Source organism: Palaemon carinicauda, chromosome 27, assembly GCF_036898095.1.
Source record: "Palaemon carinicauda isolate YSFRI2023 chromosome 27, ASM3689809v2, whole genome shotgun sequence".
Classification (NCBI taxonomy): Eukaryota; Metazoa; Arthropoda; class Malacostraca; order Decapoda; family Palaemonidae; genus Palaemon; species Palaemon carinicauda.
In genome coordinates this window covers 81,264,955-81,290,112 of record NC_090751.1, presented here as the reverse complement: position 1 = coordinate 81,290,112, position 25,158 = coordinate 81,264,955, and the positions used below count along the sequence as shown (strand labels likewise).

At 44.6% G+C, this 25,158-nt stretch overlaps 1 protein-coding gene across 4 annotated transcripts in view; it reads left to right on the top strand.

Moving 5' to 3' along the window:
* The window catches only part of LOC137620766 (uncharacterized), a 256,783-nt gene that overhangs the window by 117,058 nt on the left and 114,567 nt on the right, over positions 1 to 25,158 (top strand). For all 4 annotated transcript variants that reach the window (XM_068351178.1, XM_068351179.1, XM_068351177.1 and 1 more), the window contains exon 4: positions 10,060 to 10,133. In XM_068351178.1, the coding sequence (XP_068207279.1) occupies positions 10,060 to 10,133 (74 nt within the window). The remainder of the gene's footprint in view (positions 1 to 10,059; positions 10,134 to 25,158) is intronic.

Below are 25,158 nucleotides of genomic sequence, written 5' to 3'. Positions count from 1 at the left end.
TATCTGCCGACAGGTTAACCACCTGGTGAACGAGGAACTCAATGGTCTGGGTGCCTGATAAAAGGAAGGTTTCCATAGACTTCCTTGTAGAATCTTTGGACCAATCTTCAGTTCTAACAAGGGGCCCATGGATCCCAGCCACAGATCTAGCCACAAAGTATCCTGCATGGGGTACTTTGCAACCTTCTCCATGTTTAGGATCTCGGTCGACGAAAAGGAGGCTAAGAGCCCAGAAAGCCTCTTTAATGAGACTCCCCTTAAGAGAGAGACTTCGGAGTCCAGAGGTAAAGCCAGATGAGGCTCACCCAAGGCCTCATAATATCTTCTCTATGGTACAAATGGTGGAGGGAGGAGTTTTAAGGGCGAGCCTGATCGGAGAGAACGCCTTCTTCCTGGCCACCGTCAACACCTTCTACCAGGGCAGAGTTGTACTGGTCTTAGGAGGTTGTTGGGGCTGTACACAAGGTCAAGGACAGTTTCCTTGCCCTCCTAAGGGACTGTGTCCGGGTCCGCTAACCCATTGATGGTCCTCAGGCAGGCTAGAACCTGCCAGAAGGTATACAATAACTCCTTCTGCTCCACTTCTGAGTTGAACTTTGGGCTGGCAGCCTTGGGGAGGTAGTCATCATCAAAGTCCAGTTCGTCATCCACCTCCGAGCTTTCACTCATACGAGCCTGGGGCAGGGCGTCGAGGTCATCAACTGAAGGAACATCGCTTGAAGACGTCCCTGCTGTTGGGGAGATCCCACAAGCTCTTTCTTGTTGGAGAGCCGCTCTCGGCCTGGCATTCTTTGGCACCGTCTTTGTATCTAGACTCTCTCCGAGGTGGCAGGAATTCCTCCAGCAGTGAAGGTCTGAAAGGTTCCTGTCGTCCTAAAAATGTCTGACCGTCTCTTGTAGAAGGTACTGCAACAGGTTCTTCTGGTGGTCTGGAGACAGGTCTAAGTTCCAGGGGAAGCACCTCTATAGGAGATGGGCGGAACATTGCCACAAGTGAGACCTCCCTTGGAAATAGAGAGCCCCAGTTCATACAGGAATAGAGATTATTACCCAGCAGGGTATTCGGTTTCCTCATTCTCCTCTTCTGCTTGGTCATCATAACTGGAGTTAATTGAAGCTGTGGGAAGTCTTGCATAATGTTAGTAGAAAATCCCCCAGCCCCACGCACCCTCCTGATGGGAGAGATGACCATCTGAAGGTTTGGGGCCCTGAAGGTGGCAGGCCTCCACCTAGGGTCAATAGGTGGAGGAAACCGTCTTCTTCAGCTGTACTAACTGGTGGACCTGTAACTGCGACTGCCTGTCTTACCGCCTTTCACCAAGGCATCAAACCAGGATGACGCTTTCCCCACAGAGAACAGAGGGGTTTCCGTCCTTCACCTGCTTACAGAGGTACTGAGGGTGCTCCCTCCGCTTTCCAATCTACTCAGACAACCACACGCGAAGATTTTCCTCGGCAGTAGCATCGGTACGTATTCACTCTGGGAGGATGTCCAGCAACTCCTCTCACCGAGAGGCTTTTTGCAGAAGAATGACAGGATACATCTGGGAGTTATTCTCCACCTTCTACCAGGTGAAGTGGTCTATCTTTTGTGCCACTATCCTTGTGATAAGGGAGTTTTTCTTGTACCTCAGGAAAAACTCTTCTCAGTCATGGCAGCGAAAGACTACCACTCACAGCCATGAGCCTCACGTTTAGATTGAGTGTAGTTAACATTTCCTCCTTGATCAAATTCTCTCTCCTCATATGAAGTTTTGAGTGCACTTGCCCTCATTCTGAAGTCAGACCTCTTCCTTGGAACATAGTTTATGTACTACGAGCCCTGAAAGAAGCCCCCTATGAACCTATTCGTCAGTCATCAGATCGAGACTTGACACAGAAGACGGTCTTTCTGTTAGCCTTGTCATCTGCCAAGAGAGTCAGCGAGTTACATGGTCTGTCCTACAACGTTTCCCTTTTAAGGGAATTGAGGAAGTGACTCAACTTCGTTTTTGAGTTTGTAGCAAAGACTGAAAATCCAGCTGTAGTAAATCCTAGATTTAGGCCCTCTGAATTGAGAGTGTACGTTCTGTAACTGAAGATCCGGATCAACTGTCTCAATACCTTGTGAGGGTGCTGAGGAAGTATCTCAAGTGAACCGCAAGAGCTTGCCTACACATGAAAAAACTGTTTGTCAGTACAGGCAGGGTCAACCGGAGGATCACCAAGAACACATCCTTGGCCTGTATCAGGCAGATGATTGGATGAGCCCTTGAGCCGGATTCCCCTCCTCTTGGCTGCAGACCCAGAGCTCATGACATCAAGGGGATTAGTACATCTCTGGCATTCAAAAAAACTATTCAGTGATGCAGGTGTTACAAGGGGGTGTGTGGAAATGTCCAACTGCATTCACCACCCACTACCTGCAAGACATAACCCACAGGAATCTGAACACCTTTTCTATAGGTCCGGTGGTGGCTGCACAAAACATGGTCGGAAACACCTCAGTTACCTTGTAGGACAAGTAGCAGTCTCTGGAGGACAGATGTTACCTGGAAGTAATACGAGAATGAATGTGCTAGTGACTGGCATCTTCGTTCTTCATTCTCCCTTCTCTTGGGATTTTAGCATTTGAGGAACTCTGCAAGCAGACCTCCTCTTGACTGCAAGGTGGGTACCATAGTCCCTTGTGTAACCTGATATATGTGTACAGTACTGTATATATATTTGTTATGATCCCAAACTCCAAGCGAGGTGGGGTCGGGCAAGGTCTAGATTAAGTGTGAAGTGTGAAGTTTAGCTTCAAGTTTATTTTTACCAGCCAAGTCACAATGCTTAGTTCATGTACTATCGCACAAGATTGCTCAGGGCGTTATCTTTCACACTTGGAGAGTTAGCGAGGTGATAGGATGGTTTTATCAAGGTCATGTGAAGCACAGAGTCACATCCTGAGGCATCAACCACCAGCCAGTAAGCTGAGGGACCTCCACCCACTTTAATGGTGTCTCCACTGTAAAGAGCAAAAGGGTTTGTAAATAGTGCCAGAACAAATGACAAATTTGGAAATTATTTAAATTTTTCCTAACTATATAAACCTTTAGTTATTTACTTAGACCTATCCTTCTATCAGCTATTCCCCTCTAAAGTCCTGTCTGTAATAAAAAAGTGACATCATGTAACTGGTGTGAGTGTGAGCAGGGTGGTAGGTATACCCCCGCTTTCTAACAGTGGTTTGGTATACTGTACCTCGCTAAAAAGTCTTTTGGTTAGTTTTCATCTATCGCCGAAATAATATCCGTTGTAAACAGCCCAAGGTTTGTATAGATAGTAAAAATGAAAATTATTTCCAATTTTAAATGTAAAACTAAAGTTCCTGACGCCTCGGCAGGAAATTCAAAATCTCGCGTGGCTTAGCGGAGATATACCAGGTGTACCCTAGCGCCCTCGCGGTACTACAGGTAGAACTATACTCAACCAATTCAGATTTTCTCTGCCGACCATAGCTGGCAGTACTATTGGAAATTCTCTCTCGTTTTCTTACTCTGTTTGGACGTTATTTGGTGATGTATTAATGTTTTTGAGTTTGGGCTTTCGCTTATTTGTTTTATTTGATCTGTGATCACGTATTTATAACTTAAAAGATAGGATTAGAAAGTTTTTCAACCTATTTTAAACCTCACGAAAGCATAAGGCCGGAATGTAAACATTTCATCCATTGATGACGTCACAGTCTCTTCCTTAGGCTAAAAGTCTGTCTTGCTTTTTTACAAAGAATGATAAGTGAATATGCTTTTAAAGTATTAAGTTATAAATTAAATTAAAAGAATTATTTCTGGGTCGACCTGTGACGGCCGGCGAAAAAGTCCTTCTTTGTACTTTTTCTGATATAAATCTTCCAAATATACCAGAGAAAATTAAAAGCATGGAATGCAGAGGTTACAACCCTCGCGCGAGCACAGTTTTCTTTAGATAATCTTTGATGTGTTTGCAAAGATTACCTAGCATTCAGTTTATTTTTGTTACGCAGTAGTCAGTATTGTTACGATATTACAATATATTGTAGCGATTTTATGAATTGTACATTCTTCGCACTTTTCAAGTTTTAAGTTGTACTATATAAAAGGAACATTTTATTTTGCAATTAATTGGTCCTTTCAGTATTTTTTTCCTTAGTCAGAGATTAAAGGAAGTTACAGTTCAGTTTATTTTATACGATGCTGTATTCTTTACAATCGATGTAGCGCACGATTCTATGTATCGTTGTTGCCTTGGTGGTTTTTGGAATACTAAAATTGTTCGTATATTATTTGTAGATGCTCCAATGGTGCGCGGTGCGAGTGACAATTCGTCTTTTATTGGAACCCCTTAATTTAAGGGTTTATTTTAATTTATAAATATATCTATTAAGGTAATATTTGATATTTAATATTTTGTTGCATTTATATGGGATTCGGTACTTTTGCATTCCCATTCAAACCAGTGACAGAATTATAAGGCTCTCCCTACGGAGTTCATTTCGTTTGAGAGAGCGTATACTTTGGTTTTCAGGTAATTATGAAACTATCTTTGTACCAAAGAGTAAAGTGCAAATTTTTTAGTGATAAATTATGCAGTGAATTTTATTCAGTGGAGAGTGCTGCTATTCGGACCTGTAGTTATCCTAGCCTTAGACCTCTGTCGAGCTCCCGGACCCAGGGGAGAAGTTAAGTCGAACGGCGAAAGGAATCGAGAGGGTAACCAGGCGTTACAGTCTTTTAAGACCCGAACTGAAGTCCTCTCGAGCGTTTTCTGTCGATCACCAGAACGCTCACCCTCGCTATAGATAAAGCGAAGTATTAGTGTTTTCAAACATCATACGCGCGCTTCAGGCGCTAAGCTGAAAACAAAATTAGATTCGTTCTGCGTGTGTTACGTTTCATGCGGCGCGGATGCAGGCCGCCGCCTCCACCTGATGGGTGTCGTCTCTCGACAGTGGCAAGCCCTATGGATCGACGAAGATAATGCTGAATACGTTTCGCCTAAGGTTGATCCTTGATCTTTGCGGTTAGGCATGAAAGAGCAACTGTCTTTGTTTATGCAGTCTTTTCAGCCTGCTGTTAACAGTGCGGTTGGGTGTCTCGATTCTGGTCTTTGACACGGTCGCACAGGCGACGTGTCTTTAACGGTGAGGACTCATTGTCGCACAGGTGGCCTACCAACAGCAATGTTCAGCGGTGGGAGAAAGTGGATCCATTACTTCGATTACCTGCTCAACGCAAACCGACTGCTCAGGCTACAACCCTAGTTGGGAAAGCAAGATGCTTTAACCCTAAGGGCTCCTTTAGGGAACGATGGACCAGTAAATTAATAGGAAAATAAATAAATAAATCAACATTAAATCATTCTTAGAAAAATAACGAACCTTACTGTTGAGATTGATGCAGCGCCTGCAGCTGCAACAGCAGGAAGGGCATTAAGGCCTTTATGAAAATAGAACGTAAAAGTATATCTCCCAGCACGGGCAGATCTTTTATGATTTAATGTATTATGTTTTTAAACCGCTCTTGTTAGTGACTCGTAAACATAGCGCAGTGCTCTGGAGGAGGTGTTTGTCCTATACCTCTTCCTTACGTTCCAACCTTGGGAGAAGGAAGGTCGGTAGGCCGAGGTACTTCGCGGACCTCGTGCATTAAACGTTTGTTCCGCCAAGCGATACTGTTGATGCAGTCCAAGACGTTCCCTCTCCACTTTGGAATGATGAAGTAATGCTCTTTTCTTAGCCTACAATTGTCAAGCTATGACATCACAACCATGTGACATAGTATCTTGAAAAGAGTGAAGTTGAAATGTCTTGAAGCGATCAGTTCGTCATCGCTATGGTATCATGGATCTTGTAACTTTTTCCTGCGTATTAGAACGCAGTTCCCTGACGAGAATGACGTTCTACGTTTTCCATGTCTACCAGACTAGGAAGTTACTCGTCATGTATGCACGCGAACAGAACTTACCCTCGCAGCAGGCGTGTTGTGATGCTTAAACAGGAAGCAATTGAGTGTGTTTTTTCTTTCGCGAGAGAAGCGGAAGTCAGACAAGTCACATACAATCCTAGCTCTTCCTCTGGAATCTGATGCACTTCCAGGGAGGAAAGACTTTGTCCTCGTCAAAGGACGCAAAACCTAGACTTGGTAGTCACCAATCAATATGTCCAAGACCTTTCAGGAGTCGTATGTTTTCTAATAACTTATCCTGCAGTAACTAATGTTTGCCGGAAGTTTTTTCTTTTCGGAAGAAGGCGACATGTCAGCACCAGAATTGTGTAAGACACATAGTTCTTCGGGAGAAAAGGTGCTCAGTTTGCTTCTATTCACGCTTCTACTCCTCCCCCAGTTTGGGGAAATGTCTAGTACTTTCTTCTGAGGTCTAGTGACTACTGTTGACGGTATCTCACAGCATTGGATACGTTCAGTTCGCGCACAAGGCGCGCTTGAAATGTCATCGGGACTCTCCCAGGTCGCTCACAGGACTGAGGTTGATGTTCTCTCCCGGCCTTCACCCACGCTTGAGTTGGGGCACACGCTACCCCGTGAGTGTAGGTTTGGTCTGAACTAAAAGAGGTCAATTTCATCTGTGTTTAGTATTTACGATTCTCGGGGTGGAGAAAATTTTCTCCTAAAAGAGTCTAAGGACTACCATAGACCAAAGAAATGGTTTTCCGATTAGTGTCAGAAAGCATAGTTCTCCTATGCTTAGTAACGCTTCCTCGCAGAGATATGCTCGTGTTACGAGAAGCGTTAGAGCGGGTGCTTGTAGCAGTCTGGTCTCTCTTACGGCAGACGTCACGCAGACACAGACGCAAGTTCTGGTCTCTCCCTCACGCAGTCACAGACACAGACGCCAGTCTGGTTGTATGTTGGACGCTGACAGTCAAAGTTGATCCTTTCAACGAGTTGTCCCATCTTCGCGGTCTGCGGGACGCACGACTATCACTCATGGGGATGCATGCTACACGCGGACAACTCTCGGCAAACAGATACGTCTTTCCGCCAATGACCGGATGCTATGCTGTCGCCTCCACGCAGCACGCTGTAGATTTACAACAAGCGGGACACACACAGAGCGCTGTATCTACACAACAAGGTGGAAGCATACAGCACGCTGACACCTTATGGCAATGCAAGCACATGCAACATTATGGTTGCATGCTAGACGCATACAGTCAAGTCTTTTTTCTCACAGCAGTATAAACAGAATATTGTCTCTCCCTCGCATCTCTCTGGCCTCGCAGCTAACACTCCTTCGCGTCAAGCTTTGGCTTTAAGTTTGTTGAACACTCGCTGGTTACACACGATCAGGTTTTAACTTCACAGCATGAGGTTCACGTTGTTGATGCTTCTTTTCAACAAGCCTAGCTTTAATATCGGTTTCTTGCGACCGATATGGACGTGTTTTGGGAGGCGGTTCTAGATCCTGATTCTCTCTCACGGCATGTTGAGCGTAGGCAGCATGCTGGAACCATACTGGACTCATGCTGGGACCATGCTGGGTGCATGCTGGAAGCATGTTATTAGTCCTTTTCCCGTGTCAGGATCACGAACGCTTTATTTTAAACCATCAAGCTTTAGGTCTATCTGCCTCCAGTATTTCGGAAAACCCCTAAGATCTAGAGGGTTGTTCGAAGGAGACAGCTGAGGCTATCGCTTGTACAAAGGACATTTGCCTCAAGGTTTTCCAACCCAATTAGGGTGTTTTTTGGAGTGGTGTAGAGCTAAAGCTGGCTCTTCATTTGGTAACTCTAACACAAGTGGCCTATTTCTTCTTAGACCTTAGAAGAAACACATTTTTTCCTTCTCGACCATCAGAGGGTACAGGAGTATGCGGGCAGCTGTCTTCAGACGCAGAAGATTGGATCTATCAAATAGAGACCTTATAGATCTTCTCGGATCATTTGAGATGACTTGGAGGCGTCAGCAAGATGCGCCAGCCTGAAATTTAGGGTTCGTTTCTGGAATTTCGCGGTAGTGACAGATCCGAGCCTTTACACTTGGTTTCTTTTTTAAGGCCTAACTTTGGAGACTTTCTGAGTAAGTCTACCATAGTTGAGAGTCAGTGAAGTTCACTCTTTTAGCAAGAACATGGACTTCACAATGGTTTAGTCATAGGCGCCTTGCAACCTGGATTCTTGGTCATTAACAAACATCCTTCTCATCCATGGCCTAAATCTTTCGGGATCACTATCCTCTCGAATTTGGTTTGTGAAGGGCTGAGAAGAGTTCTTTGCCCGGTTAAAACAATGAAGTTTTATCGGGACAGGACCAAAGAAGTTAAGAGTCTTTTCATGACTGGTGCACGGTCAAGAAGCCTGTGCTATCTATGTCTAAAACACTCTATATCATCTCGTATAGACTTTAATTACAAAGGTTCTTTCACACGGTTGTGTGACAGATCATAAGATGTCGAAAGAATAAAGACTCATGAAGTTAGAGCTGTAGGAACTTCTGTAACTTTTAAACTAAACTGTTCTGTGCATAGCATCGCGTATACAGCCTTGTGAAGGGGTAATCCTGTATTCGCCTTGCATTACTTATACCATATCCAGTCTCTTTGTGAGGACTGCTACGTTTTGGGATCACTCGTAACAACGAGTGCAGTAGTAGGTGAAACATCCACCACTATATTTCCCTAAATTCCTAGTACCCCTGTTCTTCTCTTGGAACTGTTATATATATTTTTATGATTATACATGAAGATTGGTCGGCAATCTTCTGCAATCTTTGATCTAGTCAGGTGGTCATTTTGTTCCTAGAGAGCACCCGGAACAAGGGTATTAGTTGAGGTCTTGTCATGTTATAGGTTATTGAACTGTTTGACAGATCCTAGAGATCATCAGCCCCCTGGGTGAACCGCTGGATCTCCTAAGGATAGCAGACAAAATGAGGCAGAGGATTGCTGTCAGCTTCCTTATCAGGTGAGAACCGCTTAAGTTGTTTATGTAACTCTTTAAGTGAATTTCCAATTATGCAGCTGTCTCTGACCCGCCACCAATGGTTGTCAATCAGCCATTATATAACCAGCGGGTAAGTTTTATATTTAAAAATGATATTTCATAATAATATAAATTTTTTAATATACTTAGCTGCTAGTTATATAAGTTTAAAGCCCACCCTCCTCCCCTCTAGAGACCATGGGGCATGGAAAATCTGAATTGGTTGAGTATAGTTCTACCTGTAGTACCGCGAGGGCGCTAGGGTACACCTGGCATATCTCCGCTAAGCCGCGCGAGATTTTGAATTTCCTGCCGAGGCGTCAGGGACTTTAGCCATTATATAACCAGCGGGTAAGTATATTCAAAAATTTATTTTATTATGAAAATATCATATTTATAATTTTTAATTTATATAGTTAAGGATTTGTCAAATTCTAATAAGAGTCGGTTAAGATAAATGTAGATGTTATCCAGGAGTCATTTACTATTTTTGATGGAAGTTAAAGTTAGTGGTTGATAGAAACTGGCCCCTGGCTTTATGGGGTAGCGAGGGAGAAGGGTTTGGCATCCCTGTGCATTTGGTAGATTGAGGAGAGGAGAATGGAGTTGCTGCTTGTGTTTTATTGTTTATTGTTGTCATAAATTCATATTGATGTGCATGAGTTTGCATTATTTAGTATGCTAGTTATTTAATATGCTATTCATTTAATATGCCAGTTATTTTTATACATTGGTTTTTTTAGGCACGAAAGAAGCATGAATTATATGAATTACTGTGGTAAAGTAAATGCTTCTAGCCTTTTCCTTCCCTTCCCCACAACTGCCTGGGTCCACATCTCTCATCTGTAACTGGGCCACTTTGGTACTCCTCGAGCATAAATCGGCCTTAGAATATTCTAAGTAACAACAACCAATCACTCTTAGAGATATAAGAGAACTTTGTATTTCAGTAATCTGTCTATTTCTCTATTCATAAGTTCCATTTCTTCAAATTAACTATAGTTATGGTTTACTTCTATTTTTATAAGCTGAGATAAGAGAGATATTGGTAAATAAGCAGTATTCACTTTTCATTTCTGGTGGTATTGCAATGTTCTATATTATACTTCCTGTTCTAGATGTTCAAGTAACATGAAGATTAAATGCCAAAAGGGTGTGGATAAAGAGGACTTATCAAACATGAGTAATAGTCGTAAGTACCATATGCTGACAGTTTTATATAAAATATACCAATATTTATTAAGATAATTATTTTTAATGAAGTTACCCATTATAATATGTGTTTGGTGGAGTTAATCCTTTTACCCCCAGGCTATTTGGAACTTCCCAACACTTAACCCCCAGGGGTTAATTTTTTTTTCAAGCACATTTTGCAGTATATTTTTTTTAAATTGCTCTAACAGCCTTAATTTTCATCATAGAGAGGTCAGGTTGGTCTCATTATTTTGGAAAATGCCTGAAGTTTCTCAAAAAATTATCTAAAATATGCAAAAAAAAATTTAATAGCAGTTTTTTGCAAGGACGTACCGGTACAGTACGTCCATGGGGGTAAAGGGATGAGTTTTGTGAAACGTACCAGTACGTCCTTTGGGGGTAAAAGGGTTAAGATGATGCCATCAGGTTTTGTTGTTTCTTTTGTGTCGTCCTTAGACTTCCAAATACACTAATCTCATTCTCAAAGGTTTGGCTGAATTGTGTTCTTGAAGCACCGGATTCTTCTCTTCCAGTAATACCTTCTTGTACATCAATTCAACTTACCTCAGTTCTGACTTTACCCTTATCCTTGAATATTAAATGCAAGAGTAAAATCATACAATGCTGTTTCACACTAATTTACGATGGTCAATCCATCTCACAATGATTATTAAAAATGGCTTGAAAACAAACTAAGAAAAATTCTACAAGAGGTCCTTGGGCTATGAAGGAGATCCGTTCCTAGGATTCATTGGAAGTTTGATTTATATATATAACATACTGTATATTTATACATTAGAAAAGAGAGAAAACAATCCTCTACCATTCATAAATTATTGTACCCTAAACATACAAATACCTGTACCTATTCAGTATTGTACGTACTGTAATAGACAATAAGTAATACTGTACATATAACCATTTTTTTTCCTGTGGTTGGCTTGCACATTGAAGGGCATTTCAAGTGGTGAAGAGACAGGCTTATTGAGAGGAGAAAGTGGAAGAGGCTAGAAGAGGAACTGGAGAGTCAGGAAGAGATGCTGGAGAGGTAGAGGGTTAAGGTTCATGTGCAGGCTTCTCTACCTTTTTAAAGTACATGCTCAAGTTTGTCTGCTTCTAAGATCTCCTTGCAGTATCTCACAGCATCTATCAACCCCCCTGGAAACCTTCATAAACCTTTCTGTGCTGGTATCTTGTTCCTCAAACTTGGCCATTGCTCCCTCTAACAAGGTAAAACTTTCTGCCAAGGCCTTGTCTGTACATTTCTTGGGCTCTAGGATCATGGCATCTTCCGCTTCTGTAGTCCTCTGATTCTCCAGCCAAATGAGGTTCTCAGCAGACAATTCCTTTCCATGAGATTCAAGGAGCTTGGTGACATCATCAGCATCCACCTCAAGATCCAACTGCTTTCTAGAGTACAACAAATTTTCTTTGTAAGAGCCTCAACTGTCTTTAAAGTTAAAGAAATCGTTGACAAACTGTTGGCAAAGCTTCTTCCAGACACTATTCATGTTTGTTTGCTTCTCTTCAGATCAAGCTTCAGCAAGGTTTTTGATGACACCTTGGATGTTGTAGGACTTCTGGAACATCAAGAGGGTCGTGTCCTTCACCTCTGTTGCTTACGAAGCCATAGCAATTGTCCTATGTAGGCAGTAGGCCTTGAAGGAAGAAATTATCCCTTGGTCCATAGGCTGTAACAGGGAAATAGTGTTATGTGGTTGGTTAGTAAACCATCTTGTCATTCAAATGGAAGTCAACTAAATTGGCAGGGTGACAAGGAGCATTGTCCAGCAATAATAGCACCTTAAAAGGTAGAACCTTCTTAACACAATAGTATTCTACCTCAGGCACAAAGTGGTTTAAAAAAAAACAGCCCTCAAATAACAAGAGTCACCCATGCCACCTATTAGACTTCCAGGTGACAGGTAACAGACTTTTCCAAACCCCCTTTAATGGCCTAGGATTATCAGCCTGATACTCAAGCATAGGTTTCAGCTTAGGGTCACTAGAAGCATTACTGTACCTCCAAGAAGCGAGATCAATCTCTTCTTGCCAACTTTATGCCCTGGTGCAGTCTTCTCCTTAGCTATGTAGGTATGGTTTAGCATACGATTCCAAAACAAGCCTTTCTCATCCATATTGAAGACTTTTTCAGCACAAATTCTACCTTCCCTAGTAATATCAGCCAACACATCAGGGAATTCACTTGCTGCTTCATTATCAGCACTAGCAGATCCACCTTGCACTTTAAGGTTTTGCAGATTGGCACGAGCCTTAAATCACAAAAATCACTCCTTACTGCTTATAAACTTCTCACTTTCACCCCCTTCCTCTTTTTGACTTTTCAAGGTCTCAAACAAATTGTTATTATTATCATCATCATCATTATTATTATTATTATTATTATTATTATTATTATAATTATTATCATTGTCATTATTATTGTTATTATTATTATTATTATTATTATTATTATTATTATTATTATTATTATTATTATTATTATTACTGGTTAAACTACAACTATAGTTGGAAAAGCAGGATGCTGTAAGCCCAAGGGTTTTAACGGGGAAAAATAGCCCAGTAAGGAAAGGAAACAAGAAAAAAACTACAAGAGAACTTATGAACAATTAGAACAAAGTATTTTGAGGGCCATAACAAAATCAAATATTATGAGCAGTAAAAAAATAAACAATAAAAAGTTAAAAAAAAAAAAAAAGAGGAAGAGAAATAAGACAGATTAGTGTGCCCAAGTGTACCCTCAAGCAAGAAAAAACTACCCCAAGACAGTGGAAGACCATGGTACAGAGGCTATGGCACTACCCAAGACTAGAGAACAATCGTTTGATTTTGAGGTGTCCTCCTAGAGGAGCTCTTTACCATAACTAAAGAGTCACTTCTACTCTTAGCCTTCTCCCTAATCACCTTAAGGTTCACTGGGATATGCCACTGATTCTGGTTGTACAAGCAGAGCACAAGAACCTCTCCATCTCAATCATGAGACTATTGTGTTATTATTATTATTATTATTATTATTATTATTATTATTATTATTTGCTAAGCTACAACCCTAGTTGGAAAAGCAGGATGCTATAAGGCTAGGGGCTCCAACAGGGAAAATAGCCCAGTGAGGAAAGGAAACAAGGAAAAAGGAAATGTTTTAAGAAGCGTACTGTAACAACATTAAAATAAATATCTCCTATATAAACTATAAAAACTTTAACAAAACAAGAGGAAAAGAAATAAGATAGAACAGTGTTCCCGAGTGTACACTCAAGCAAGAGAACTCTAACCCAAGACAGTGGAAGACCATGGTACAGATGCTATGGCACTACCCAAGACTAGAGAACAATGGTTTGAATTGGGAGTGCTGTTCTTCTAGTAGAGCTGCTTACCAAAGCTAAAGAGTCTTCTACCCTTACTAAGAGGAAAATAGCCACTGAACAATTACAGTGCAGTGACCCCTTGCGTGAAGGAAAATTGTTTGGTAATTTTTGTGTTGTCAGGTGTATGAGGATAGAGGAGAATAAGGAAAGAATAGGCCAGACTATTCATTGTGTGTGTGTAGGCAAAGGGAAAAATAGACTGTAACCTGAGAAAAGGATACAATGTAGTACTGTCTGGCCAGGCAAAGGAATTTAACTGTTGTTTTATAAAATGGTTTACTTTATAGGGACAGATCCTTTCACATGTTCAAGGAGGAGATGTATATCCTTGGTGATAGTCGTAACCATAGAACAACTAAGGTCTAACGCACGACCTATGTTCATAGTGGTCACCCATTTTTCATCTCGCTTCACTATGTCCACTTTTATTTCCATTGGCATGGCTCTCTTCTTCTTAGATTCACTGCCATCAGAAGAGCCTCCCTTACACTTTCCAGACATGATGCAAAGCAAAAAAGGCAGAAAAATATCCAAAAAGGAACATCACCGAAATCCTGAATGCGTACCAGAAGCTAAGATAGCAAACTGATGCTAAAGTGACATTTACCGCATTATTACAGGGCCAGGGGATGGCATTAGCTGCACCCTGCATCAGCGAGTAGTTCGTTGTATTAACGAACTAAACATCGTTACTTAAATCTGAGTAACACTAAATATTATAAGTACAGTACCTTGTGAGAGCCGGTTTGTAATGACGAATCGTTGTAAGTTGATACTGTTGTAGCCAGAGGACCTCTTTTATTTATAAAATTAGTACATTTATATATTCAATAGGAAAATAATAGTATATATACAGTATTATAAACAGAAAATATAAAAGTCTATAAAGGAAAACATATGCCATTTCTAATAACCTTGTTTTGATCTTTCGTGAAGGTGTACAGTACATGCTCAAGCATGTACGTTATTCTGACTGAAGCCCTTTTTGCCTCGTTAATTTTATCAAGTTGAACAATTTGTGAATGGCTGTTAACACTATTTGCTTAATGCATAACCTGTGACTGTTGAATAGAGATAAACTAAAATATCTCATTGATAACTCAAGACATAGATTACAGGATAAGAAAAAAATCACAGCGAAGAGTCTCAAACTATCGCTATAATTTGTTTAGAAGACCTACCACCTATTAGCCTTAGATGTTCTAGTGTTCTTATGCTCTATGTATGTGTTGAATTGTTCCGACACAGATACAAACCTTCGCTATTTATAGGGTATTACTTTCGGCAATGCTGAAAACCAGCCAAGACAATTTTAGTGAGGGATAATTACCCCATCCGCTAGTTAGCGGGAGGGGGTTGGGGTAGACTAGCTACCCCGCTCACTCACACCTGTCGGTTGAGTAACCACTTTTGCTTTTGGTTCGGTAGAGTGTGGACGTGCCGTCTCTCTCTGCCGTTAATCAAACTGCCTTGACTTTATTACTTTTCCTTTTTCTTTTGTGTGTATTGGTGTGTGTTTGGTTATTGTCCCGCTATGCGGACATGTCCAGGGATTGAAGGCCGCTGCTGCGGCACCTTCATGTCGTCCGTGGAGACGGACCCACACTCTTTCTGCCCAGCTTGCCGGGGAACTCAGTGTTTGCGGGACAACACCTGTTTCGAGTGTAGGGAGTGGCCTGCCTCCCAGTGGGAGAGGTTTGCGCGTAAGAAGAAGAAGTCTAAACTTGAATCTTCGCTTTTGGGGTCTTCTTCGAAATCGAAGAAATCGCGGGCTTCTGCTTCCTCTACGCCCAAATCTCTGCCCTAAGCTAATTCTCGACCAGGCCCTTCCGGGGCACGGTCGAGCAGTAGTACAGGGCTCGTGACTCCAGGTCAACCCTGTGGGATAGACAAAGGTGGCGGCTCCCCTAGTGAGTTGGCTCCTTCTCTTCCCCCAGGAGCGCCTGTTCTTTTCCAGACCTTGTGTTTTTGTGGCCATCGCTGGGCGTCGATGGTCCCCCTACGAAGGAAGTTCTTGAACTCCTCCAAAGGGGAGCAGAGAGAAGGCGGACATCTCCTTCCTCTGCGGAGGTCGATCCTCCCCTTCTGGGCGCAGGCGCTGTTGCCCGTCGGTCAGGCCGAGAGTCTGGTTCCGACGCCGAGGAGTTAGCTAACCCACCAGGGGCAGTGGCAAGGCTCTCTCCAAGGTAAGCTTCCCCTTCGGGGGAACATATTTCTCGTTCGCGAGAGAAGATTGCCTCTGTACATCGGCAATCTCCTTACGCTTTAGGTTCTCCTAACGGGGTGGAAAGAGAACCTTGTTATAAGCGTAGTTCTCCTTCGGGTGAACTCTCCTCCTCTGCGGAGGAATTATCTGTAGACCTTAATCAGTCTCCCCCTCGGGCGGAGTCTGTTGAACGTTCCTTTCCGGAGATTCGTAGAGTGGAGGAGTGGGTAACCCCTCTCCACCCTGGACGTTTTCCTCCTCGGGCTGTGAGGAGACGTCTTTTTGAACCTGCTGGTTCTCCTCACGTTGACCCTTTGGGGGTCTTGTGATGATCACCCTTTGGGGTGGCGTGATCGTTTGCCTTCGGGCTCTTGTCATGTTGATCCTGCGGGTTCTCATGACAGCAGGAGTCCTTCGGGTCTTCGTCGCGCTGAACCTTCGGGCTCTCGCGACTTGAAACCTTCCTGTTTCTGTTAGGCTGAACCCTCGGGCTTTTGTAACAACGGTAACGTTGAACCTCCGGGTTCTCGTATCGTCAGTCAAGTTGATCCTTCGGGATCTCGTGGCAGTTCCTCGTTACATTGACCCTTCGAGGCCTCGTAACCTGAGTTACTCTGAACCCTTGGGCTCTCATAACCTTAGTCGCACTACAGTGAACCCTCGCTACTTCGCGGTTCGACCATCGCGGATTCACCACTTCACGGATTTTTTCCATAACACATATATATACAGTAATATATATATATATATATATATATATATATATATATATATATATATATATATATATATATATATATATATTTTTGGGCTCAAGCCATGTCGTCCTGATGGAAGTTCCTTAAAGGCAGCTTCCTAGGGTATACAGTATTACAACTACGGCGATATTCCCAGAGAATTTACCTTCAGGTACCCAGAATTCTAACTCCTGGAGCGAGTATCCCTAAAAAAGACCTTAGGGATATCGTAAATATCAGTGGACGTATTCTTGACACGCCTCATAGCAATCTATACCCCGAATAGAGTTAACACTTCGTAGGGGTAAAATGGCAAGAAAACGAAAACGATAAGAAAGGGGGGAGCCGTTCATAAGGCATCCCTCCTCCCCGTTTCGAAAGCGTGCCCTGCGCCGCTCACGGCGCCATCTGTATTCCTTTTTGCGTAGCTCTACGACTCGGTGTGTTTTTCCCTGTTTACTACCCAATCTTGGAATTTTCTCGTTAATAATGCTTTCTCCAACTTCTTCTGCCTCGGATAAGTTGAGTATTATTTCTTTTATGTATAAATGTAGGCTCTTGGTTAAATTAAAGTTATTAAAAGAGTTATCTTTGATACAAGAGCTGTTGCCTGCTGGAGGCATCATGGATGCTGTCGCTCGCTAGAATAGGATTTATTTGTTAGCAAGAGCGACGTTCCCAGCCCCCTTTGCGCTTAAATATTAGCTATTTAGCTTATTTAGGAATTCTGTTATGATGCGATAGTAGTGTGCCTGGCGAAATTGCCAAGGCTACCAACACTAGTCTTCGTAGGCTAGTTGTTGGCCTATATACTTCCTGCATGATAATTAGTCTTCCAAATGTGAATTTATTGCTTTAAGCGTTAGGCAACGTTATACATATTAGTCCTTTTCGAGTACCTTCCAAGATAGTATTGATGTGAGTTTCGGTGAATTAGGTAATCGATTCTCTTAGTGCCTAGGCTAGGTTGTCTTAGGTCATTATAATATTATCTGTTCCCCGTTTGCTCCCTTCTCTTCGGGGAAGGGGCAAACCCTTTCCCTCTGTTTAAGCCTTGGGCTTAACTCTAGTGGTTTATTTGAATTAATCTTCAAATATATCTATGCTGGAGTAGTACTGTACCTTCCCGTTCCAACAGTATTGGTTCAGAGGGGGACAGTACAACAGTGTTTAGTCTGAGCCCGGTTTGTCTGGCATGGGGCAGAGTCTCCCTTGCCGATTGACTCGGGCACTAAGGGTTACCCCCCTTAGTCCACCTTGTTGGGTTCCAGTAGTGATCCCTTTACTCGGTGACTCATCAGACTGTCCTTGCCGTTCCGGTCTCGGGATATGTTCCCTTTTCTGGAAAGGCAATTCCTTCCTTGCCGTGGTTCGTGGGAGGCAGCCAGTAGTGCCGGCCTCCCTCTCGGGTCTTTCTCTAACTGAGATGAACTGTCTTAGTTGGGAATGACCCTTAACCAAGGTAAGGTTGGATAGGACCCTCTGTCCTTCCCTTCTCTTTTTCCGTTCATTGTGTCAGTCGTCTGCATCCTTGCCTAGCCTAGGCGGGGATGAGGAACTGACGTGGTCTCCTGTCGGCCGGCAAAGTGTGCCGACCGGCAGAGACCATTACTGTGAGTGCTGCCCGGTCCTTTCTTGGTCCCTCTATCGCTGCCGTCTGAAAATTCAGTAGGCAGCGGTTAGGAAGCTTGACTTAGTGTCTCCCCCTTCCTTTCGGCACTCTTTCGGGTGCCGGGCCCAGAGACTTATAGTCTCTTAACCCGGCACTCATTCTTTTGTCTTAGTATGTGTTGTCCTTGCCGTCTGCCGGCCTACAGGCCGGCCGTCGGTGGGGAGGGGTGTTCTCCAGTTCTCTTGCTGTCGGTCGGCGTTGGGTGTATACCTTTGCCGGCCGGTCTATTGCTCATCTGCCGGCCACTACAAGTGGGGCCGGCAGCCGAGCGCTGCCTAGTGTGGGGGCCAGCCGGCAGGGTTTGTTTACTGCTGCCGGCCGGCCCGCGACACTGCCCAGTCAGCCGGCCACTAAATATGATGGCCGGCAACTCAGTGCAAACCGGGTGGCTACGGTCTGGCAACCACTGCCGGCCGGTTCGGGCATGGGTTCTGGAGTTCTCCCCAATAAAGGTGATCTGATGTTGTGTACTTGAGATCTACCTTTCGAAAACAAGGGGGGGGGGGGTGCTGAGCGGCAATAGCCGGCTGGCACACCACCCTCAGGTACTGTATCAGTCCTCTCTTGGTGGTATATTCAACCAAGGGAGTTCATGATGTAGTAGGTTACAACACTGTCTTTTTCTATCTTACTTGTGTTACTGGTATAATCACCTGGTGTCGCCTTACAAGGATAAAAGATAATTCTTTTATTCCTGGCCAGAATGGTATTATTTTACCTTAGGTGTGAGCTACACCTAATTTCCTTTGGAAATACGTTCTCTGGTTATTCTAGTAAAGACTAACTATGTGACTTGGCTGGTGGGCTTCCACAGGTGTTTGTGTGGGTTTCACAAGTAGGTGTCTTTCCCTTATTCTTGTTGAATACTCATTTGTTACATGTGAATTAAAATTCACTTGATATTCATGGAAATTTTTCTTCTTTTACAGGAGGAGCATCCGAAGTGTGATAGTGTCTTCTGCAATGTCCGCAGTAAGAACTTTTGCGGACATGCCTCGTGTAGGAGGCACGCGGCTTGTGCAGCCTCCAATGATGAACATCGTTACTGGGATCCGCAGGTATGTGCTGTATGTACTAACCTGCTATCAGAGGCTTTTGAATCCCCTAGGTCGGCGGAGTCAAGAGATGCAGCGAGGGAGAGGCTTCGCGTATGGGTAAGGGGTTTTCAGAAAAACACCACTGGACCTTATCTTCCTAACGAGAAGATGAGGGCATACCTTTTTCCCAAGGCTTCCCCTGATGCTGTTGTTCCCCAGCCTCGGCCGGAGATCCCTCTGATCCAGATCCCAGTGGAGGAGGATGTCGCTGACGCCTTGCAGGACATCCAGTTGGACGACAAGATGTCCGACTTGTCCGATCGTGCGGAGCAGGATCTCCTCGCAGAGGGCGAGGAGCAGGATCGAGATCCTATTGCCGTGGAGGAAGAGGTTCCCGTATCATCAGACGTGCCGGTTCAGGTCCCTGAACCTATCCCCTCTACCTCGTCCGCTCTTCCAGCAGAGCTTGGACAGGCTCTCTCTTCCATCGTTGGTATGATCCAACAGATGCAGAGGGAGAATAATCAGAAGGCCGCTACTTTGGAGCTCCAGATGCAGAAGATCACAGCATCACGTGGACCTCCAAAGAAGCTCAACGTTAAGGACCTTCCTCTGTGCTCGGATGCCAACCCGTGGAGATATGCCGAGCACATGCCGATGACGATTGGGAAGATCGTCATGTCGGAGAAACTGGGTTCAGTTCCCCTTGAGGAGGTGGAATTCTGGCCCAGTAGAGGGGCCTACCCGGACTGCTATGTCCGTTTGAAGAAGGAGCCGGCTTCGAAGGAGGAGACGGAACCAAAGGAGGTGATTATCCTGGATCACTCCAAGGCTCAAGCCACTTTGACAGCTGCTTTAAAGGAGAGGGGGTTCTCAAACTCAAAGGTTGCCGCCTTGAGCAAGAAGCACCCCTCCTTTGTATCCTCCCCGGCTAGGGCCTTCCCCTTTATGCAAAAGGGGTTTGCGGCCGTCATCAAGGCGGTTGAAGCTGGCAAGCCGTGCCCGTCTTTGGAGGAATGTAAACCTCTATCGCTGGCATTGCCAATGGATAATAAGGACTGGAAGGAGGTGCACCTTACTTTCTCGGTTGGGAAGTTGGACGCCGACATTGCAGGACAGCAGTTCGGCGAAAACCTTCCCAAGTTGTCGGAATTCCTTCTACGGAGGGAATTGGACACAAAGGAGCGCCTGGCAGCCTCGATGTCTCTCCAGACCAACATGGAGACGATGGCTAGCGACCCCAAGATGCCAGAGATGTTCATGGTTATGGCCAAAATCCATCTGGCCACAGTAACCAAGGACCTCTATTGCTTTGTTAAAGCAAGGAGAGCCTGTAGGGAGTTTGTGTTCGCCTCGGCCACAGTGAGGCACGAACCCAAGAGGCTAATTTCATCCAACATCTGGGGTAAAGATCTCTTTCCCAAGGACGTGGTCAAAGAGATCGTGGACAAGGCAGCCACTGAGAACCGCAATCTTCTCCTGAAGTGGGGCCTGTCCCTTAAGAGGAAGTCTTCTCCGGATGAGGGCCCTCAGCCGAAAGTAAAGGCGAAGAAGTCAAGGTTTTCCTCCCGTCCAGCCAAGTCCTTCAAACAGCAAAGACCACAGCAGCAACAGCCAGCTTTGCCTCCGGTTCCACAACTGGTAGCCCAGACCCCGACCACCTTCCAATGGGTTCCCCAAGCCATGTCATCAGCTTCCCCTGCATTCAATCCCGTGTTCGAGGGACAGTCGACCACGTTTCGTGCAAGGCCCAGAGGAGCAGCTAGAGGGTCATCAAGACGCCCCTCTAGGGGACGAGGATTCAGAGGTGGTCGCGGCCAGGGAGGCAAGACTGCAGGACAGTCAAAGTGAAGTGTCGCCGGTAGGTGGGAGACTTCAGTATTTCCGGGATCGCTGGACCTTCGATCCCTGGGCCCACAGCCTTCTCAAAAATGGACTGGGTTGGAGTTGGTACAGTACTCCGCCCCAGTGCCCTCAATTTTTCCAACACTCCACCCCCGTTTTGGAGGAGTACACCCAAGATCTGTTGGAGAAAAAGGTGATCAGGAGGGTAAAGTCCATCAAGTTCCAAGGGAGGCTGTTTTGTGTTCCCAAGAAAGACTCGGGGAAACTCAGAGTCATTCTGGACTTGTCACCACTCAACAAGTTCATAGTGAACCACAAGTTCAAGATGTTAACGTTACAACACATAAGGGCCTTACTGCCCAAGAGGGCATATACCGTCTCCATCGACTTGTCAGACGCATATTGGCACGTTCCAATAAGTCGTCGTCTCTCCCCCTACCTAGGATTCAAGCTACAACAAAAACTTTACGCTTTCAGGGCGATGCCCTTCGGACTAAACATAGCCCCAAGGATCTTTACGAAGCTTGCGAGCGCAGCTCTCAAACAGTTACGCCTAAAAGGGTTCCAGGTAGTAGCCTACCTGGACGATTGGTTGGTGTGGGCAGCATCCAGAGCAGAATGCTTGCAAGCTTCCCTACAAGTGATTCAGTTCCTGGAATATCTAGGCTTCATGATCAACAGAAAGAAGTCTCGTCTTTCTCCAGCTCAGAGGTTCCAGTGGTTGGGAATTCACTGGGATTTAGTGTCACACCGTCTTTCCATCCCGATGTCAAAGAGGAAGGAAATAGCAGGGTCTGTCAGGAGACTTCTAGGTTCCGAGAGGATATCAAGACGCGAACAAGAGAGGGTTTTGGGCTCTCTTCAGTTTGCATCAGTAACAGACCCTGTGCTAAGAGCACAGCTAAAAGATGCAGCGGGAGTATGGAGAACCTTTGCATCGAAAGAGCGAAGGGACTTGAAGAGACCGGTCCCACTTCGGCTACGTTCTCTTCTCAGACCGTGGTCTCAAGCCAGTCGTCTAAAGAGGTCTCTACCTCTTCAGCCACCCCCCCCGTCAGTGACAATCCACACAGACGCCTCAAAGGTAGGGTGGGGGGGTCACTCCCATCGGAAAAAAGTGCAAGGAATCTGGTCCAAGCTATTTGGGACCTTTCACATAAACTTTCTAGAAGCTATGGCAGTACTTCTGACCCTGAAGAAAGTATCCCCACGTCACTCGATCCACGTAAGGTTGGTACTGGACAGCGAGGTGGTTGTGAAATGTCTGAATCGGCGGGGATCGAGATCCCCACCTCTCAACCAGGTGATGTTAGCCATATTCCGACTGGCGGAGAAGAAGAAGTGGCACCTGTCAGCAGTTCACCTTCAAGGAGTCCGGAATGTGACCGCGGACGCTCTATCCAGGGTAACACCGATAGAGACAGAATGGTCCCTAGACGCAGGATCATTCTCTTTCATCTTGAGACAAGTCCCAGAACTGCAGATAGACCTCTTCGCGACGAAGGACAACAAGAAGCTGCCGAAATATGTGTCCCCATATGTGGACCCCTCGGCAGAAGCAATAGATGCGATGTCCCTCGATTGGAACAGATGGTCCAGGATCTACCTGTTTCCCCCTCACAATCTGATGTTGAGGGTCCTCAACAAACTGAGATCCTTCAAGGGAGTAGCAGCAATAGTGGCCCACAAGTGGCCGAACAGTGTATGGTTCCCTCTGGCTCTGGAACTACGACTGAGGTTCCTACCACTCCCGGACCCAGTTCTGTCCCAGCAAGTCCAGAAGTCGACTGTCTTCGCTTCATTACAGAAAACCCGAACCCTGCAGCTCATGATTTTCTCTCCCTAGCGGTGAAGAAACGGTTCGGAATCTCGAAAGATAGTATCGACTTCCTGGAAGAATACAAGTGTAAGTCTACTAGGAGGCAGTACGAATCTGCATGGAAGAAATGGGTAGCCTTTGTCAAAGATAAGAACCCGCACGAGATCTCTACGGAGTTCTGCCTATCCTTCTTCATTCACCTCCACGGACAGGGGCTGGCGGCGAACACAATTTCTACATGTAAGTCAGCTCTAACAAGACCCATTCTATATGCCTTCCAGGTAGACCTCGCTAACGAAATGTTTAATAAGATCCCAAAGGCCTGTGCTAGGCTTAGACCATCAGCTCCTCCAAAGCCTATTTCATGGTCATTAGACAAAGTCCTTCATTTTGCCTCATTACTAGATAATGAGGAATGTGCGTTGAAGGACCTGACTCAAAAAGTGATCTTCCTTTTTGCCCTTGCTTCTGGGGCCAGAGTTAGTGAGATTGTGGCCCTCTCGAGAGAGGAGGGCCGAGTTCAGTTCCTGGATGGGGGAGAACTGAACCTGTTTCCGGACCCTACGTTTCTCGCTAAGAACGAGTTGCCCACCAACAGGTGGGGTCCCTGGAGAATCTGCCCTCTGAAAGAAGATGCATCTCTATGTCCCGTAGAATGCCTTAAGGTCTATCTTCGTAGAACTTCAGACTTCCATGGGGGCCAACTATTCAGAGGAGAAACATCGGGCTCGAATTTATCTTTAAATCAACTTAGGGCGAAAATTACATATTTTATTCGCAGAGCGGATCCTGACAGTTCACCCGCAGGTCATGATCCGAGGAAAGTTGCTTCATCTTTAAACTTCTTTAACTTTATGGATTTTGAACACCTTCGTTCATACACTGGCTGGAAGTCTTCCAGGGTATTCTTTCGCCACTATGCTAAGCAAGTGGAGCAGCTAAAGAGGTCTGTGGTAGCAGTTGGTTGCGTCGTTAACCCTGCTGTTTAACTCTGCGAGGAACAGCGGAATCATTTGGGACTTGGATTCTTGGGTGAATAGTTAGTTATATATGTTGATATAACTGGTAGTGTAGGCTCTCAGAGCCCACAGTGACTGTTCCAACGTGATGGTGATGGTAACACAAGTACAGACAGGTGTGCCAAGCGTTTGCCAACGCTATTGTCAGCGAAGTAGTAACATGGACGTTAAGTTTGATACCGGGGTATGTGTAAGTGACACATATGTTTTCTTTCAGATAATCATTCATCCATGCACTACAGTACTTGTGAAAATTGTTGGTCATCCACCTAGCATATGTACATATTTATGGTGACCATGTCTATTTATTGTTTCTCAATAAACTTGTTCTCGGGAACCTTGCGTCTCCTTCACCTATATTTTTGATTTCATATTGTTTTTTGAGCATTTAGCCTATGTATATTAATCGGGGATATCTATAATAGCCTATTCCTTAATGCAAAGCCTGGATTATACTGGTTTATACTTTCCTTAGCAATAAGGACTCCACCCCTTTCTGAGGATGGTGGTAGCAGCAAGTTTAATCCTACGCAGATATAACCTTTTGTCTATTTTTACTTCGACCAGGGTGCTGGTTGGGACTTTTTCTTTTGGATACGGTAGTCCCGTAAGACTTCGCTTCATATAGAGTGAGACCACTATATGGTACTGGCTAGCGAGTGATTCATACATAGGTATATGTACTCTTCGTTCGTTTCTAGAGTCTAGTAGGACTCCTCCCTGTAGGGGGCAGGAAGCACTCTCATGGCTTATGATTAGTGAAAAGATGTATAACGGTAACATCTTAGGTCTGTCAGTCGAGTTGACTAAGAAACATTCTTGAGGAGTACGGCACGTATTGAGAATCCACAGATACAGTAATGCTCTGGTATACTTCCATCAGGACGACATGGCTTGAGCCCAAAAAACGGATTTTGAGCGAAGCGAAAAATCTATTTTTGGGTAAGATAGCCATGTCGTCCTGATGGACCCGCCCTGCTCCTTTTCAAAATAAATATGAGTGAAAAGGATAGTAGGACCCCTCCCTACATACAGTATCTGTAGCACCTCGTGTATCGCTACAAGGAATACAGATGGCGCCGTGAGCGGCGCAGGGCACGCTTTCGAAACGGGGAGGAGGGATGCCTTATGAACGGCTCCCCCCTTTCTTATCGTTTTCGTTTTCTTGCCATTTTACCCCTACGAAGTGTTAACTCTATTCGGGGTATAGATTGCTATGAGGCGTGTCAAGAATACGTCCACTGATATTTACGATATCCCTAAGGTCTTTTTTAGGGATACTCGCTCCAGGAGTTAGAATTC